An 18,688-nucleotide genomic window follows, 5' to 3' on the forward strand; every position below is an offset into this window, starting at 1 on the left:
CATTTTAAATGGGACTTAATCATCATATTGCCAAAATGAGAGTAAATAGCTACACCACTTGACTACACCACCATGAAACTGAATTTAAAAATCACTTGACTCAACAAGATAATCACTAGGTTGTTCTCCTTAACCACGTACCAATTTGTAGCATCTTGGTCAAGACCAGTTGTAACCACTGACCTGAAGCAAACACACCATTCAGACATCTGATGAGCAACAGCAGGAGGAAATTGTTAGTGAGTCAATGTAATATCAGACAAGACAATGTTTTAAACGCAGAATGAAGACAGTACTGAAACGTTCAAGAAATACTGTTTTATTATTATGTAGTAATTAGAATTTTACTTGATCTACATTATAAGTGATCATTTGTATCACTTATTTATGACTAAACTACAAAGTGCATCTCCCTGAAATATTACCTTTAAAAAGAAAACTATGCAAAGATTTAGACAATGTAAATAAATACATAGCTATAAATAGTCATATCAAATTTCATGTCAGTGCTATGCTTTTAAAGCCACAACAGCCCATTTATCAAAAAATAAAGAGAGAAAGTTGATATTACTGGAGAACATTTCTCAGAGGCAATACATGTTTCTTGTTGTTAGTCATTATCATTGCCAGTACATGACATGTTACATTTAAACTTTACTGTTCTTTCCAAACAAGAGCTGAGGTAGACATGAAACCACTATCGTCAAAGTGCTGGAAGACTACTTAATTAAAACAGTGCAATTACAAAAAACATCAATAGTCTGATTAAGGCACAATAATTACTGAAAACATCACTCGCTGTCTCCTGTGGTTCTCCTTGTCTTTTCAAGCATTTTCCAAATAATGAAACCAAACAATGTTTGCCTTAAAGGAATAGTTTAAGCCACCAATAATACCATAATAATACCAGGATAAACACATCCAATATCTGCAGTCTTTTAGCACTAGTGCCGAATTGAAGCTACCCAAGAGGCCAGAACATGCATACATAAACATAGCAGGGTGTAATCAATAAACAGCCATGCAGTAATATGATGTCAATAAAGGCACACCCTGCCTCAGATACTTGCCTCTGTTCCACACCAAAGGACTACGCCAATCAAATACTACACACGGCCTGTTGGGAGTCAAAATACATTTTAATAAACAGGAAGCAATCTAAGTATATCTGGTGATAGATTTGGTCAGTGATGATGAGCGTGAGGGCCACAGCGACTCTCCAAACTGTCAAAGAGACGTCTCAAAAATGGCAAAGATGTCCTTGGCGCAGCGCACATCTGTCACTCGCTTTTTGTTCATGTAAACCTGGAAGTGCATCAGGGAAGCAGTGTCACAGAACACAAGCACACAGTCCAATCTAAGCAATGATCTGTTAAGTTGTGATTCATGACAGATCCAGTCAGAGCTGGGTGAAGGGATTTGTCACCCGCTGAAGCATGCAAAAGTGGCTTATTTAGCTCTGTGAAATTCACAGGAAAAATATCGGAGATAATCATTGAAATTACTTGTTTCATTTGAGTTTATTTTTCTACAAAATACTTGATTTCTTAACACAAAGAGGCTTGACAGACTAACAATTTCAATAACAGTAAGTTTGAGAAAGAGGCAAAACAGGTGAAAACAGGTTGGCCTCAGCCAGAGATATACCGTCTACTCTGGGATTCTCTTTCAACATGGACAAAGGAACCAGAGGTTGATATCAGATTATTGAATGTATTTAAACCTTGACTGACAACTATAGAAACTTGACACACAACATGTGGACCATCTCAGTATTTAATAAGTGATGCTAGACAGTTATGGATGCTGCAGTAATCTGATCTAAGGAGAGCATCCTACAATAAAGAAAGGAAAATGTAAGGGCTTGAACAATGTCACTACCAATCCGCCAGTGTGCAGGGTAAGACGATACCAAATAATACCACAGTGTGCTGAGTCTTTGAAATCAGTATTTTACTCATTTCACTCCTCTGGCTGAGAAGATACAGTTCCGCTGATAAATTTGTGCGAGGGACAGAGAGAAAATGGAATGATGCCTACTTTTTCTTATTTCACAAAGACCTGTTTGAAGTTGCAATATGGTATCTGTAGTCCCAGACAGATGCACATAAAATGGAATTGAACAATGAATAGCCGGCTCTTATCTGTTCAGTGTCTGAAGGGGAAATACATCACAAATGAATTTCACAGGGAAAAAATATGGACATTCTCTATTACAGTAATCCCCATAGAAAGTTTATCCCAAATCGCGATGAAGTTAAACCCAATATTTCCAAATAGATATAGCGCAAAGAAAGCTGCTTTTCTAGAATCATCTCTAAAATGATCTCAAAATTACATTATGAGAAAAAAGATTATATGGAGAGTTTCTTTGATAAAATCAGAGGATATAAATCTACAAAGGGGACAATTTCTCTCTTGAAATTAATGTTATGGTGTTGCAATGCTCCAAGTAAGCACTTTAAATTAAAATGGTAATCAAGTGTCTTTCATTGTCAGGGTAATGCACATCTTCTTTTGCTTAACTGTATCATTTTAGGGGTGAGCAATGAAGTCTGGAGTTAAAGGGAGAGTCTGGGATTAGTGTGCCACGGCTGGACTCTATTTAGTGACAGCCCCGTACTGTGACAAAGATGGGTGTGGTTACCTGTTTGGCTGTGTGCAGCAGTGAGGTGGCCTCAGCTCTGCCTGTCTGTTGGACCATCTGGTAAAAGAGCCCTTCCTGGTTCTGGAGCAGCACATATGGCTCGTCATACTCCTGGATCCTGCCAGCATCCAAAACCTGCAATCACACATACAATGCTGGGTGTGAGTGTGTGCGCCTGTATACTTTACTTTAGGGAAAATTGACATTTCAGCTGTTTCGCTGCTGAGTGATGCATGCAGACAGTGCAATATGAATGGAGAAACAGTAGTTCTCTGCACATAGGAACCATCCATTTTATGTGACTCATGAAACAGCAAACACTGGTGTTTGTTTGTGCTCGACAGGGCCACGGACAATGAGTGTAGCCTGTTAGCAGTGTGAAAGTCTAGCGAGCTGACTCTGACAGACTGAAGATCAGTGATTTATCCATGTATTTATCCTGGCATTTCAGCGGCTCAGGGGTGGTCCTCAGTCAAATCCAACAATCACACCTTTAAGACACTCTAGAAAATTACCATCATTTCTGTGTCATCACATGCCATAGAAACCACACAAAGAACAGTGCCAATTCAAGCAGTTTGGAAAAGACAACAATTATATCACAGACAAATTTTAACAAGCTCAATCCCCTTGCAGCTGTAATGAGCAGTTTGTTATGGCTAAAGCCCAGTTTCAGGGATGGTTTAGTATGAAAATAAGACTTCTGCTGTTGCTTTCATAATCAGCAGGATACTAGGAGATGGAGTTTGTATTCTGTGTCTAAATATGGCACAGCTTAAGATTTCGAAGAGACAATTCAGGTGGACCAAAATCTGTGCAACAATCTGGGGGCATTTAACACAAGTGTAGGTGTGAAACAGTCCCTGCTGTGTGATATTTGGCTTTTCTCAGCAACCCTCTCAGTGACCGAGCAGCCACCAGGTCGTGCCATGTCCTCCATAGATGCTTAACAAATGCTGCCACAAATGGCACTAATTGGCACCTCTGCAGGCAGTAGCAAGAAAGTGCCAAAGATCAAGTGGCCTGGGCGCAGGCTCAATGAGAAAGAATGCTGTGAGGGAGAAATCAAGCCAGCTGTTGCAAAATCAAGCAAGTGAATTAAAACTCTCTCAAAGATTGTTTAGCAGGCTCATTGCAAAGAATGAAAGAGGTGTTTGTAAGCTCTGAACCTCAGGTGCGCACTCAGGAGTGAATATGACGCGCATGTTTCTGCGGGTTGTGGGAAGCAAACTTAAAATGTATATTTAAGTACTCAATATATTGATTTTGGGGAAGCCTGTGATTCACTGGGCCCTATCTTGCATCCGTGCAGTGCGGCGCAAAGCCCGACGCGAAGCCCGATGCAAAGCCCGACGCAAGTGTCCTTGCTATTTTATGACCATCCAGCGCCCCTGTCATATAAATAGCAAATGCACCTGCGCCCATCTTTGCGCCCATGGGTGTGCTGGTCCTACAGGGAGGTGTGTTCAGGTGAATTCTTGGCATATTGCTATCTTGATGCAGCGGGAAGTGATTGCGCCATTGACCAACAAAAATCTGGTCCAAAGTCAATAGCGCAGCATTCCATTATTATTGTCGTTCTCGCACACTTTCACTTCACGCACGAGCAGATCAGTTTCTTCTTTCCTTCCTGCTTAGCAAATCAGCCATCATAATAGCATTGTACACACCTATGATTAATTAAGCCACGAAGTACAACCCTTTTGAACCATGCGCACGGTGCACGGACCCTTTTTTCCGCCGCCAATCTGGCAAAAGTGGATTTGGACACGCCCTAAACGCACCTACACCAGGCGCTTCACGCCGTGCGCTTAGATCGTTAAAATAGGGCCCTTTTTACTTCCGCAAAATAGGATTGCGGAAGTACGTTAACATTAAAAGGACCATTGGTCTCAGGGCTCAGGTACTGTATGTCGTTAATGCCTGACTGAATCAACTCTGTCATGAGGTCAGGCACACTGAAGAAACTTCAGAGAACACCAGTCCAGGTCTTCCCTCCATGCTGCATGAAGTAAAGAAATTTGATTCATCACACCATCTACTATGTAATTGTTAAGAGAACTAGATAAATTTCTCTGACAGGGTTACTTCACAGTATACTACATATTCTGTACTTATTACGTATTTATTATAGTTGATAAGAAAGAACAAGCTTGTGAAGGGATATCACAAAATGTTAAGACTAACAGCGCCAAACTTCTAGCTGGTTATTTGTAGTTTAACCCCATTCTTCTGTCTGTAACTAATAACTGATAACAGAAGGATAGTGGTCTCATTTAAAATACTGACTTAAGTGCTGGGCAATGGAAATTTACTGCGTTATTACTTACCAGTATTCTGTCACAGTCAATGATAGTGTTGAGCCTGTGAGCAATGGTGATGACGGTACACTCTTGAAACTTGTCCCGGATAGTCTGCTGGATGAGGCTGTCAGTTCTAAAAAGAAGCAGGGAACACAACACCTCAGCACAAAAAACCCTCTTCCTTTAGACCCTTGGGCAGGGATTTTTACTTAACACTGAACAATGGCTCATAAGCAGCAAGGTATGTGCAGTAAAAGGCATAAAAAAGGATGGCAGAGCTCTTTAAGATAACAAAGACAGGTATTATTTGCCTTTTAAAAGTCATACTAAAAGCATAATTGTTACATTTTTTTATGTTAATAGTTTTTTATATTTATTGGCTGTTTACTGCAGTGAAGCTCTGATCAATCCACTCCTGTGTATAGTAGACTAATGATAAGCAGACTGCAATAGGTCTGCTCTAATGCACCCCCCAACAGTGTGCATTACAGATGATACATGTTAAATCTGTGCATCTTTTCATTAAAGCAACACTAGAGAACTGTTCACGCTTCGGTCCCCCTACAGGTTGGAAGCGGAATTGTCCAATTATGTCTCATTCGAACTACAGATCCGCTACCCGATCTGGCAAACTTGCATAGTGCAGTCATGGCCGGTAGAGAGCCTCAAAGCGAATGCAGAAGTGCCATTCACCCTGTTACGAGTTGATGAACCACTGAAATGATTTTGGAAACATTATTTTAAGTTACAAAAATTATGTTGCTTTAAAGCTCCATTGTGTAATTTTTTTGAGTTGATTCTTAGAAAAAAAAACTTTGTTCTTTCACAAATGTGCTCATTCATGTGTAATTACTTCCACCAACTAATCAAAGTATTCTCATACGGGTAGAATCTGCCATTCATAATCATTCAGAATACATAAGAGCAAGTCGCTCAAAGGACGGCCGCCATGTTGCGCCTCCATCTTTAAAATACATTAGCCAAAGAGGGACATACCTCCGCCTTTCGCACTTTTACACTCAGTGCCAGGGAGGGGGAGAAGATTACTTGCAACTGCCAGCAGATTTGAAAGCTTGTTGAAAATGGAGGATGTGCCTATTCTCGAGGACATGTAACGGAGTCGCCAAGGAAGTTAAAAAGAGAATTAAAACGACAATGCGACAGGCAAAGCAACAAGATCAAAGTTAATATTGGAGTGGCTTTTCCAAGTTGGAAAGAGCTCATAAGGAGCAAGGATTTTAAAAAGGGACACCGAAGTTGCCTGCTTTCTTCTCAAAAGGTAATTCTGCCTATTTGTGTAAATTCGAAGTTTTATAGTTGCTTGGCTAACTATAGCATGGTTGTGCGTAACGCTAGAACAACGTCTAGGATACTTTTCTTTGCGTCAATGATGAAAAAGGATTGATTGTCTACATTGTAACATAAACGTAATCATGTGTCATAATTTCCCTGGCAGACAACTCATGTACACAGACTAGCTACAGCTAGAACAACTGCGTGTAAACAATGGAGATACTAAGAGCTCATTTCGGTTTCATGGACATTGTTCATACTGCTCAGAGAAATATATTAAAAACACAAACCTCTGTTGCTTCTCTCCTACGCTGTAAACATTGCCTTACACTATTAATCTCATACAATATACAGAATAACGATAGCACTGATACTTTACTAAGATTAACTTGCATATGTTTGGGAACCTGATAGCTGATGTTAGCAATGAAATGGTACCAAAATAACGTCAACTATTATTACACTGGAACACACTCACGGACAAAATCGTACTTCTTGAATAATACGGCTAGTTAGAACGAGCTCGGAATGGGAGGGGCCAAAAAGTAATATTCAGTTGGTTGTCATATACAATTTCACCGCTGGATGGGAGAAATGTTTACACAATGTAGCTTTAAGGCTTCACTTACACATAAATGCTATTGATTTATTTGCAAAGTTGCTTGAACAGAAGTATTGTTTAAGGAATGTTTTCAGTTTGTATAACAATTGTGGTGCTACAGTTTCATTAAACCTAGTTTAAAGATACCCATCTAAAAGGAGCACTTGTTTACAGTAAACACACTACATGTGGAAAGGACTGTTCAAACATTGTTGGAAAATGTTTTACTTGTAGACTTGAGTGTCCCCTGACCTTGGGTCCACATTGGCTGTGGCCTCATCAATGATGAGGATGCGGTTTTTCCGGAGGATGGCCCTGGCCAGGCACACCAGCTGCCTCTGGCCCACGCTGAAGTTAGAGCCGGACTCAGTCAGCATAGTCTCCAGCTTATTGGGCAGGTCCTCCACCACGGCCTTCATCTGCACCTGCAGAGAGGGAGAGCAGAGCCCCAACCCTTCATTACCCCTTCATAAAGGCTTCCTGCAGGGATGCCTTTAAAGAGCTATCCAAACACACCCATTAACCGCCTGGCACAATGCAGGGCCAGGTCCACTGATGACCTTGGCCAGTGCTCTCTTGTGGCCAGCCTCTAGCTTTAATCCAGGCCACCAAACCCATTCAGAGGCAGGACCAGGAGCTGAAGCCCTTCACTGTGGGGGGAGCCTTCATCCTGGTTGGCCTGACTGCCCAAACACATCTCCCCCAGCACTTTCAATGGTTCCCAGTTACAAGCCGCACATTGAGCTGGGCCCCATGGCCCTAATGGGATTTCCCCCCATGACTTGTGGCGAGCAGGGAGGCTGAATGGCAGCATTGTACAGGGGGACAGAGGGATCCCCCCCTGGGCCGGCGAGGGGGAATCATTCAGAGCCACGCTGGAGTACCTCTTGGAGTGCATTCCACAGGTCCTCATCTGTGTGCTGCCTGAAAGGGTCCAGATTCTTCCTCATGGTGCCAGTGAAGAGAACTGGGTCCTGTGGATAGATGGATATAAAAAGAGAAGGCCGTGGCCAGTTAAGATAATGACAAGGGGAAGATGTATGAAAGGGTTAAGACAAGCTTTATAAAGCGCGGCTAGGCAATGTTTGAGGGGAAGATGTTCACAAAGGGCTTGCTCCACTCAGGATCTCTATTCAATGCTCTGGCCAACTATGCTTCAATAAGTTGATCTTTTTACTTGGAAAACCAGAGCTTGTGCACTGGTGATGGTGGATAATAACTGTGCGACATTGTCTGTATATATATGGCACAAAACCATCTAGTCACTGTTACCATCCAAGACTTTTTATACAGTAGCTGTATTAGAAATGATAATCTCAAAATGTAAGTAACAGCTTTACTCTGTCAAACGCACAAGCATCTGTCATGAGGGGTTATCGCATCAGTTGACTACCCTCATGAAAAGGGCAGCCTCAGATCTCAGACAGCTAGGATGTCCAAGAGATATGTATTTATGGTGAGCCACACACCTGGATCAAGGTTCAGCCGCACAGCCATCTTTAAGAGAGTAAATAAAGCTCTTTATTATAGTGCCGATGTACAAGCCAACAAGTCCACAGGCACTGTTCCAACATGCCACTCAGTTTGTGGTAAACCTGATAAACAGGAGCAAGCCGCCATCTCGTTGTGTCAGGTCAGATATATATTCATAAATTCTGCTCCAATGTTGAAGTGATTTACTGAACACTTGCTAGGACTCTCCCAGGTCGTCATACAGAGACCGTACAGAGCTGCTGTAGATAAGCATTTAATATGGCTTTTTTTCCTATATCGGTGAACAAATACAGCTGTGCTTTCCTTGAAACATAACACTGAATGTATAACACTTAAATTGTTATATTGGCCATTTGAAAAAAACTATCACAACAATAGAGGTGACGCAGAGCAGCAAGCAACTGCCCAAAAGAAAAACTGATAGACTTCAACTGTATCCTCATCTCAGTCCAAGCAATTTGATAAATCTAGTTTACTCAAGATATGAATCTAATCCAAATCGAGATAGGAATTGTTCACCTGGCAACTGTAAGATTAGACCAGGAGCAAGAGTAAAGTACACAATGGACCTAAAAGGCTGAGTGTCCTGCGTTAAGGTTACAGTACTTCTTGTATGTGACTCACTATCCACGCCTTCATCTTTGCTCTCTTACAGGTCAGCTTCACAGCCAGTGCTGAAACAGCATGCATTCAGGTATGTAAGCACAGAGATATATGCAGTGTACACACACACAGCACACACCCCTGAAATACAAAAATCCTGTCTCAACAAACCTCCATGTAGGTCAGAAGGCTCAGGACTAACTGCTCAATTTTCATCCAGAAGAAATTAAGCTTTCAGGACTTCATCCCTGCTGCTACCTGTTCCTTAGAAAATGTTCCATCTCTTTATTTCCAATGAGCTTTTCCTTCTGTCACCAAAAAATCCAGCCTTGTCATTAAGCCAGCTGAAGTCCCAATTCAAACTAGTTTTGTGACACACTTTAATTGAGGATTCAATGTTAGGTCGGAAAAACTGCTTTCAAGCACAGCTTTCCATAGACCGATTATGTGCTCCACCAATTCTAAGCCCTCTGTTTGCCACAGAATTCATTTTTTTACTAAGTAATTCCTGAGAATTCAATAGAAACTGAAATGGATCCTTTTTTAATGCCATATGCTAATACAAGCTTATCATAATCAAATCGGGGGGTGGCAAATAATGAAACTCCTCACTGGCAATGTATAGTATACATATCACACTCAGAATTCCACATGAAAAGGAAAGGCAACTAGCAATTTTTCCATGTGAAAGGCTGACTTTATCACTTTATCTCTTACGTCTAGCAGGAGAATAAAAAGGCTTTCAGATGGATTTGTGTAAATCCAAGAGAATTCACTCTATATAAGTTTGTAAAAATAAGAGCATGACACAGAGAAACTCTACTGGTAAGACTTCACATTATAAAAATGCCATCCAGTATGTGACACAGATGGGCGTGCAGTTAAAGTTCTGACTCGTAACCTGCCACTTTGTGCAAGTCTCTCCCTCTAGGAGAGAAAGAGTAAACAAAATCACATCAAACACACATCACATCCATCTTAAACTAGTTTGGATGAGGGAGTAAAACTTTATCTGAAGTAGTAGCAATGCCAGAAACCTATCAAATCCACAGAAAAGCATTAATGAAACTGTTTTTGGGCATCTTGGCTGCACCCTAGAAATGTTTGAGACTTGGGCTAAGTGACGGTGTACAAGGGGACTCTGACTGTGAGGATGGGGGAAGACTTCTTCTAAGCAGCTTTCCCATGTTTGGGGGGTAGATGGCTAATCCTCTGTCAGGGATGGGGAACTGCTCTCTTCACAGTACAGGCCGTGGGAGTCTTCTCCCCTCCCTCCACTCTGCTGACACTCACCCGCAGGCTGGCATTTTCTTAATGCCGTATCAGTTTCAACAAGCGGAAATAAAGTTAAACTGTCTCAAGGCATCTGTTTGTCTCACTTTCAGAAATCCCCTGAGAGACGACTGTAAATTTCCTCACTTGTTTTAGCTTTTTAAAAGCTAGTATTTTCTTTTTTTTTTTTAAAGCACCAAGGTGTCTGTTATCAGTGTTCATCTGCCATTTCTCAATATTGAGAAATCAAAAGAAGTACAGAAAAAGTCAAAGCAAAAGTCCAGCAGTTTTAGAAAAGGACAACATTAAACACAACATCCTGTAATATCATGCTGAAAGTTGCTTGCTGTTCTATTTTATAATAATGCCTAATATTTTATTAGATTTACACATCGGTTACTGTATGCCGTTTCAAGTGCAAAGGCAACAACTGAGACTGAGGGCAATTTAAAAGGGCACCTGTGGGATGATGGACATTTTCTGACGCAGGGTGTGCAGACCGATCTCAGAAGTCAGAAAACCATCAATCATTATTCGTCCCCCAGGTTCTGCCAGCCGGAACAAGGCAGAGATCAGGGAGCTTTTACCAGCACCAGTGCGTCCAACAATGCCAACCTACAGTGGAGAAATGAAAACTATTTTTAGATGTGTAAAGACAATATATTGTCATGCTCCCTCAGGCTATTAATCATTTTTGTGCTTATTGTGTCATGTCATCAAAGGAACATAAGTACCATGGAACCACTTGTATCGTGTTGAGATAAAAAGAGAAATTGATGGCAAACATATTCTACAACAAGCAGGTATAACAAATCTCTTTTTTTGACAGCAATCACATGAATTTGGCAGATAGTGGAGAAAATACTGGATTTTTAAAGAATGTTTAAACGTTTTAACGTTTAAAGCCTCTGTTGAACATGTATTAGTCACATTAAACATGTTCTGGTATCTTGGATGTATCTTTATATAAGCTTATTCACATGGCATCGGGGGAACCCATCTTGATGCCATCACTTGTATAATTTTGTGTTGGACCTTTTGCTTGTTTATGATTCATGGCAGCTATTTTAAAGTGTGCTATATTCTATAAAAGTGCTCATTTCATAGTCCAACAGTTCCACGCATTGCATATGCCAACATCTGTAGGTTGGAAATTTGTAGTTACTCATTATAACTCCAGTTCTATGATAACACATGAAGCCATTAAACAAGGCTCTATAAGTGTTATACTGTATGCTTAAAGCTATAGTGCATAGTTTCTGTCGCACCCATGAGGAATTCTAAGTAATGACAACACCATTGTTGTTGCATCCACACGACAAGACTTCCGTAATCGCGCACGCGCCCCCACCACTCCTCAACGCAGTTGAAGACACGATTAAAGATAAACATGATGGACTCTTCAGAAAAGGTAATTATCTTCACTCGAGTTTCTGCGTGCAAAAGTCGCCGGACGACAACAATTTCTAAACAGCCATGCTGAGAAATGCAGAGAGTGTTTTGTTAAACTGTTAGTCTTAATTAGCTTTTATCAACTCATTTGGCAATGGCTTGAATGTAACGGATGTTCATTAATATAAAAAAAGTTTTGCACTAAAGCTTTAACTACCCATCTTTTTGTATCTGTGTATTTTATGTACTGTACAAGCCACCCAATCATGATGTAAGATTATAAAGGCTGCTTTCAGACTGACAGTAGCTACAGCTACAGTTTACCTTCCCAGTTGAATAATGTTTTTAGTATTATAAACCCCTGTGTTGTTTCGGGCACCTGAGAAGCCGTCAAAAATTACAGATCTGTTACTCAAACTGGTCTCCCTAGATTGTATTGAATGTCTCACTAATACTTTAATTACAATACTACAATTACAGGCTGATTTTTAGAGGTTATAATGTTTACCATCATAAACTGTCTTATTTTAGCATGTTAGCATGCTAATATTTGCTCATTTGCACTAAACACAAAGTACATCTGAGGCTGATGGGAATATCATTAGTGTTGCAAGTATTTGGTCATAAACTAAGTATTGGACATATTTGACCTGAAAATGGTAGATGTAGATGAAGTACTAAACTACATCCTCTGTGTCTAGTGGAAATGTGGGGTCCACCTGCCATTAATACTTGCAGGTCTTGCCAGTGCCTTCACTGTAAGCATTCCCAAATCATTCCAGGCACAGTGGCACAGTGTGTTAAACACACAGACCTAAAGACAGAACTTCACCAGTCTAGATCAAACTGCTCAGTGTTTTTGAATGCTGAGCATACCCCATGGCAAAGACCCAAATGAAACCAAGAACCAGATGGAAATGGTGAAAACAATTGCATCACAAGGCAAATCATTACTTATTCCACCGAACTGGGCTGCTGATGCCACACGCTGCTGCCTGCCAACACTTGTTATGTGCCATTACATAGCCAATGGGCAACCTTTTGTTTAGCCAGGGGTTTACCAAAATGTTTGCTCCCTCTTTACCCATTTAGCTGGAGGGTTAGAAGGACCGGCTCAACGATCCTGGATCTAAATGAATGAACTTGTTATTAGACGTACAGAATGGGTTGTGGGGTTTGTGGCACAACTTAGATCTCCCTCTGTAACCACAACACTTGGGTGTACTGAAAGTACACAATAACTCTGAGCCAAGGCAAAAGCACAGTAAAGCTATCTAAATTCACCACAAAAAGAGAGAGCTATGCAGTGGGCTGAAACGGTCCCACTAAAAGGGCCTCAATAAACACAAGTGATTATCACATGATGAACGCAAGAACGTACCACTGGATGCCTTTACCTGTGCCAGGTAGGAAATATTTCAGAAGAGGAAAAAAAATCTTTCCTTAACCTCTTTGTGACCTTATGTCAAGAGGATGTCACCGACACATTTACTGTGACAGTAGAATTATACCAGACCCCTCTCTTGCAGAAGCTACAGCAAAGAGTGCACAGACAACATTTCTTTATAGTTATTTGAAGTGCTGACAGAATAAGCACCCTCCCCATAAAACAGAAATAGTGTACTGTGGATGCATGCATTGGCTTTACCACAGTGCCAAAACATCCTAGACACACAAAGCTCTCAGGACCCAGAAATAGGCATGCCACCCAGGTGGTAGCGAGGGTGAGAAAGTTTAGATATTTATTATGAACAAAGATTTTCACACTTTGAATGTTTTCAAAGCAGAAGTAGTAGAACATTATTGCAAGCACTGACTCACAGATGGAGCTGTCAAATAGGAGCTCCACACAATTGGGTCATCCTTTCCCGGCAGAAGTCACCTCAATCTGTATTATTCAACAAGCAGGTTCATTGTCTAACGATTACTTGTATTCAGTCTGCTGAGGGTTTTATTCCTGACTTCAAAGCTCTTTGTATCTTTGTTTTGAAAAGTGCTATACAAAAAAAAAAAATTCTCAGCAGCAAGTAATCACTTTGCTCTCCATAACCTGATACCCAAAGCTGGAGGAGGAAAGGGCCTTGTACTATACCATGAATTTCAACTGGGTCCTCATGTCACAGGGATGGACCCCACAGGAAGAGCCACCTGCCAAGGCCTGGCCACAACTCCAACTCTGAATATTCAAGCCAAAATGAAAAGTGGTCAAGAGGCTATTAATTTATGAGAGAATTAAAAGTCACTAACCCGTTGCTCATGTGGGAGCAAGGGCAGAGGGCAGGTAGGAGTATGATCCTTGCCAAGGAGAAAAGGATGCTGAGAGTCCTGGGAAGACATTTGCAGACTTTTGAGGAGATTGCTATAAAACAAATGCCAAATGTTGCTAATGGAATTAATCTGAAATGACTTAATGCTGACAGCAGCGTGCTCTGCATCAGCAGATGAGCAGGTTGAGGACCTTATGCTTATCCCTTTTTCAATAATATGCAACTCGTATTTGTGTCTACAGTATATTTGCATAACATCTTTTCATACATTCTGTGCAATGTCTCCACACCCAAAAACTACAAAAATGATTTATTCCAGATAAACAAAGACTTTCATTTCATGATCCCTTTCCATTATGCTGCCTTGTTCTTCAACAGTAATGATCCATACTCATATGAGCGATAGACCCGTTTCACAGCAGACATCTTGACCTGTCAATTCAGAAAAAGCACAGGTGTAAATAACATGATGGCTCCATTCCATTTAGTGTCCCTGTAGCCATGTCAGTGAGTGAGCATGCACAATATTGGAGCCCTGGAGGTGGCTCCCCTAAATGGGTGAATATAAAAGGATATTGACTGCCAGTACATCAGTAGTAGATGCGAACCCAGAGATTTACCTGTCCATCCACCTTCTGTGCATTATAAGAACACCACACTACTACCTGATTGTAAATGTAAACAAAAGGTAATTTTAAGCTATTGAAACTAATGACCAAAAATGTCTTTCTTGAATGCATTTGAAACAGCGTTCAGCATGGATCAGTCAGATTTTCCTTGGCTTTCCTTAAAAAAAAAAAAAAAAAAAAAAAGCTATCACGTTACCTTTCCATCTTATTTCATACAAAAGATTGTCAAAGTTCATTTTAGAAATCATATTGTGCAGTTGGTTTTTAGCATAATGAAATGTAAAAGTGAGGACTGTGCATCATCGATTTTGTCTCGGAGACGAGTAACATGTTCTTACCAAGCTATTTCTCTCTAAACAACGGGTGTTATTGTTGTAGTTGGAGTTGTGAGTGGTTATATGATTATGTACAGTATGTGACTGTAGTGAAGGCCAGAGTGAAAGGATCGTGTACTGTAGGTGGTTGGTTTCCTTGTGAAAGAGTGTCAGGGGAACTGTCAAGATGCACAAAGCCTTTCCCCCCCATGGCATGTGGCAGAGATCCCTCCCATGGGCTGTCAGAGCCAGGGCCTCCACACTTATCAACCCATCCATTGTGAAATCAGCCGCGCTGGCCAACCATAGCCATGCAAAATACACCCCTTGCATTAAACACAATTTCAATCATCCTCAACCATCTTCCTCTGCTTCCCTCTCTCTCCTCCCTCGCCGCTCTCCCTCGGCCTCTCCTCTCTCTTATAGTGAATAAACAGTTGTCACCGTCAGGTAGCTCAAAATGCAAATTGGGAACAAATGGATCCACTTGAACAGTCTTAATTACATGATATGTATTCCATGAATCACAAATGGTATAGTCCTGAAGATTCAGCAGTACAATATGGTGTCCCTTTAATAATTGATTTGAAAATAATGCCACATAAAAAAGAATCACTTCACGCCTTCTACACTAGCTGCATATCAACCTAAGTCACAGGCTGTGCACACCAGTAAGCATGCACAGGTGGGAATAAAGACAAGAACCTTTTCTCTGGATGTGAAGACGACAGTCAGATTCTTTAGGACCAAGCGCTCACTGGCACTGTAAGAGAAGTTGACTCTGTCAAAGGTGATGGAGCCTGCCTTGGGCCAATCATGCGGAGGCTGTTTGTCCGTCTCCCAGGGTGCTTCACTCTCCAGCTCAGCATACTCAACCACTCTCTCCACGGATGTCATCTACAAAAGATAAGGCAATGTTTTTCACAGAACATCTAGAAGTACACAATACTAATGTTATGAAGACAGATTTCTGATTTATACATTTTGCTCTTTTGATCACTTGAAACGATTGAAAATGGCATGACTTCAGCTTTAGTAAACGTAAGTTATGTTGAACATAGAACAGCAAACATTACATGTCCTACTAGTATTTCTAATTTGACCATTGCAAACAATAATCTAACCAGTGAATTAGCAGTCAATTCGTGTTTTAAAAAAGAGTACTCTAATAGTTTAGTATTGTACTTCCATAAAGTTGGGGGACCACAGACAACACGTAAAAACGAAGCAGCAGATGCCGACATGTTGACTTTTAGTCTAAAGAATGAGTCAAAAAACACTGGATCCTACATTTCCCACAATGCAACTCAATAGTTTCTAGGAGTGTCTGTTGATGTTTTAAGTTGTATCTGTGAAGTTTTGTGAACGTTCTTGTTTGTGTTTTTCCTTGTGTATGTTTTTTTAATTTTTTTATCTCCATGAGTGATGGCCTGTCCTGTGTTGCTGTTGTCTCCTTAATGTGTCTTGTTTTTGTTTATTTGTTTTGTGTTTTTGTGTGCTTTTTATGTGCTTTTGTAAATTGTATTTTATTGCTGACTTGACATCTGGGAAAACCTGACCAAGTCAATTGATTGTTCTCATAACATCTTGCCAAAGGACTACAGTTGAAAATTAGCCGGCTGGCTAACACTGGCACATTTACAGAAATGTTAATGAATGTGTGCTGTCCTAATAAATAAATGTCAGTAATCCTCTTGCACACACCTTAGTGTTCTAAGTTGACACATTACACATGTTATTTTATAATATTAATTTTCGTTTGTTGACCTTACGCACATATATCAGCAAACAGATAAATAATGACACATAGCTTTTGTTTTATACATGATACAAGTGTTGTTGGCAGTACATTCATTTATATTTGTAATGCACACATTTAGTTAACTTCCGTACAGTCACACTTAAGTTTGACTTTAAATAACTTTGCCTTGAGTCATTCTAATTTCTATTCAATGGCCGAGCCACAGGCCATTGAAAAGATGTGCCCACCAAAGCAGAGCTATTAAAATACAGGAAGTGGCAAATCAGATTGTACCAAGTGCCCGCCACATTATGGGGGGATGGGATTTCTAGTTTAGAGATTTTGTTTATTTTTTTATTAGACTATATTAGTGTGTTGATGCTGAGTTAAGTTCTGTTAGTTGACCTATTTTATGTGCCCAGAACTTTGTTAAATATTTTGTAAACTGTTTTCTTCATTTCCGTAAATAAAAGCCTCTTTCATGAATAGGTTTAGTAAGTGTTCAAATGTAAATGTTCTCACCATGTTCTCGATCTCTGCACTCTGTCTGACTCCCCACTGGAACATGCCTGTAAGTGTCATTGAATAAGATAAAGCCAGACCCACTGCACCTGGTTCCAGTCCTGTAATATCAGAAAAAAAGTACACATATGGTCATGAGTTTATCGCCATGGTTTCACTAATAAAGTCTTTGATGTCAATAATGTGTCACATGTTTTATCCAAATCCCATACAGTACCATCCCCCAGGTAAAGGCAGCCAAAAGCAGTGATGGTGACAAAAATTGAACAAATTCCATCAAGGCGTACAGCCAACCAGCGAGAAGTAGTCAGGAACAGGAACCAAGCCTCTGTTAACAATCACACAGATAAGATAATACATGGAATCTTTACTGTCTAAATATTGCTGATATTACTAAAATAACATTAGTCTAAATGGCTTTGGCGTGATAAAAAGTTAATAACCTAACTGAAATATATCTTTTTAATGCTCACCTGAGTGAAGATCTTGATATCCATCAAACATTTGCTGAAACCTCTGCTGAACCTTGAAGGCACGGATGGTGCTCAAGCCTTGGAGAGAGGAAGAAAGGTGGGAGAAAACGGGACTCCGAGCTGAAAGAAAAAAATATATACAGTATATGCACCACATCTGTTAGCAAACATGCATCTGTAAAATCAGCTATCCATACATTCAACAATGACATTTTTCAACACAAATGCATTCCTTATATACTTAGGACAGTTTTGAAGTTTTAACCCCAACATATTTGCTTTTATGTATAACACTGTTTTAGACTGCTTTTATGTTTTTAAATACACTGTGTTTTTAAGTGAGTCATAATCTACCTGATGTGTTGGTTTTTTTTTCTCAATATGTTGACTTTCAGAAGGCATACACAAAAAAAAGTGATGTGGTAATCAATAGTGAAATACGAACTGCGTCATACACACACTGGATATGCTTCTGATACCAAAGAGTTTGATTTAGGGAAAGGTTGCAATTGAGTGGTCTTTTGTTTCTATTTGTTAGGCTTACAAAACCAGAGACAAAACCTAAATGTTTCCTCTGGCCTTTTTAATAGAACCTTTGTTCTTTAAGATGATGGAACCTGTTGTCCAATGTACATTTGGGCTCTCAGCCCAGAATAAAAAAAAGATGAACTAAAGCCTTCAATGGCCTAGTCATGCCCACTTGGCATTTTTCCCCATTGTATGTGATGTCACGAACTCCCGTCTCTTGAGGAAACTGCGTGTGGCCGAGCCATAGGCCACCGCCACCTTTAGCCTTTATGCTAATGACCATGGCTTTCTTCAATGGTCTATTAGCATTCCTGTGGTCTGCTTTTGTCTCTTACCACAAATGGACATGCCCACCCCACCACCCAAATAAAATTTAAATTACTGGTAGACTCTAGGCGCTTTATGTCTCTGGAGGTCTGCAGGAAGTAGCATCGTAGAAACAGGAAGACAGCAAGAAGTGGAGCAACAGGAATAAGGATCCAGGGGATGATGACGGCAGCTACTGCAATCACTCCGATGACTTGGAGAAATACCTGGGACAGAAAGAGAAAGAGCGCAATATTAAGCAAACAGCAACAGAGTCAAAAGCTCCACTGCTGCTGTGTGGGC

The 18,688-nt window shown here is 40.5% G+C and overlaps 1 protein-coding gene across 4 annotated transcripts in view; it reads right to left on the reverse strand.

The window, feature by feature from the left end:
• Positions 1–303: 303 nt before the first annotated feature.
• Positions 304–18,688, reverse strand: part of LOC114564135 (multidrug resistance-associated protein 4) — a 41,337-nt gene continuing 22,952 nt past the window's right edge. Inside the window, exons 21-31 of one of the 4 annotated variants that reach the window (XM_028591334.1) lie at positions 18,462–18,612; positions 17,552–17,671; positions 17,296–17,406; positions 17,079–17,179; positions 15,521–15,712; positions 10,673–10,828; positions 7,729–7,818; positions 7,097–7,269; positions 4,978–5,083; positions 2,648–2,782; positions 304–1,305 (exon numbers count right to left, since the gene is read on the reverse strand). In XM_028591334.1, the coding sequence (XP_028447135.1) occupies positions 1,228–1,305; positions 2,648–2,782; positions 4,978–5,083; positions 7,097–7,269; positions 7,729–7,818; positions 10,673–10,828; positions 15,521–15,712; positions 17,079–17,179; positions 17,296–17,406; positions 17,552–17,671; positions 18,462–18,612 (1,413 nt within the window). In that variant the 3' untranslated portion in view covers positions 304–1,227. Of the gene's footprint in view, positions 1,306–2,647; positions 2,783–4,977; positions 5,084–7,096; positions 7,270–7,728; positions 7,819–10,672; positions 10,829–13,852; positions 14,305–15,520; positions 15,713–17,078; positions 17,180–17,295; positions 17,407–17,551; positions 17,672–18,461; positions 18,613–18,688 lie in introns of those variants that run through there. The other 3 variants (XM_028591335.1, XM_028591336.1, XM_028591337.1) reach the window with 3 other exon arrangements.

The sequence above is a fragment of the Perca flavescens genome, chromosome 11 (assembly GCF_004354835.1).
Source record: "Perca flavescens isolate YP-PL-M2 chromosome 11, PFLA_1.0, whole genome shotgun sequence".
Taxonomy (NCBI): Eukaryota; Metazoa; Chordata; class Actinopteri; order Perciformes; family Percidae; genus Perca; species Perca flavescens.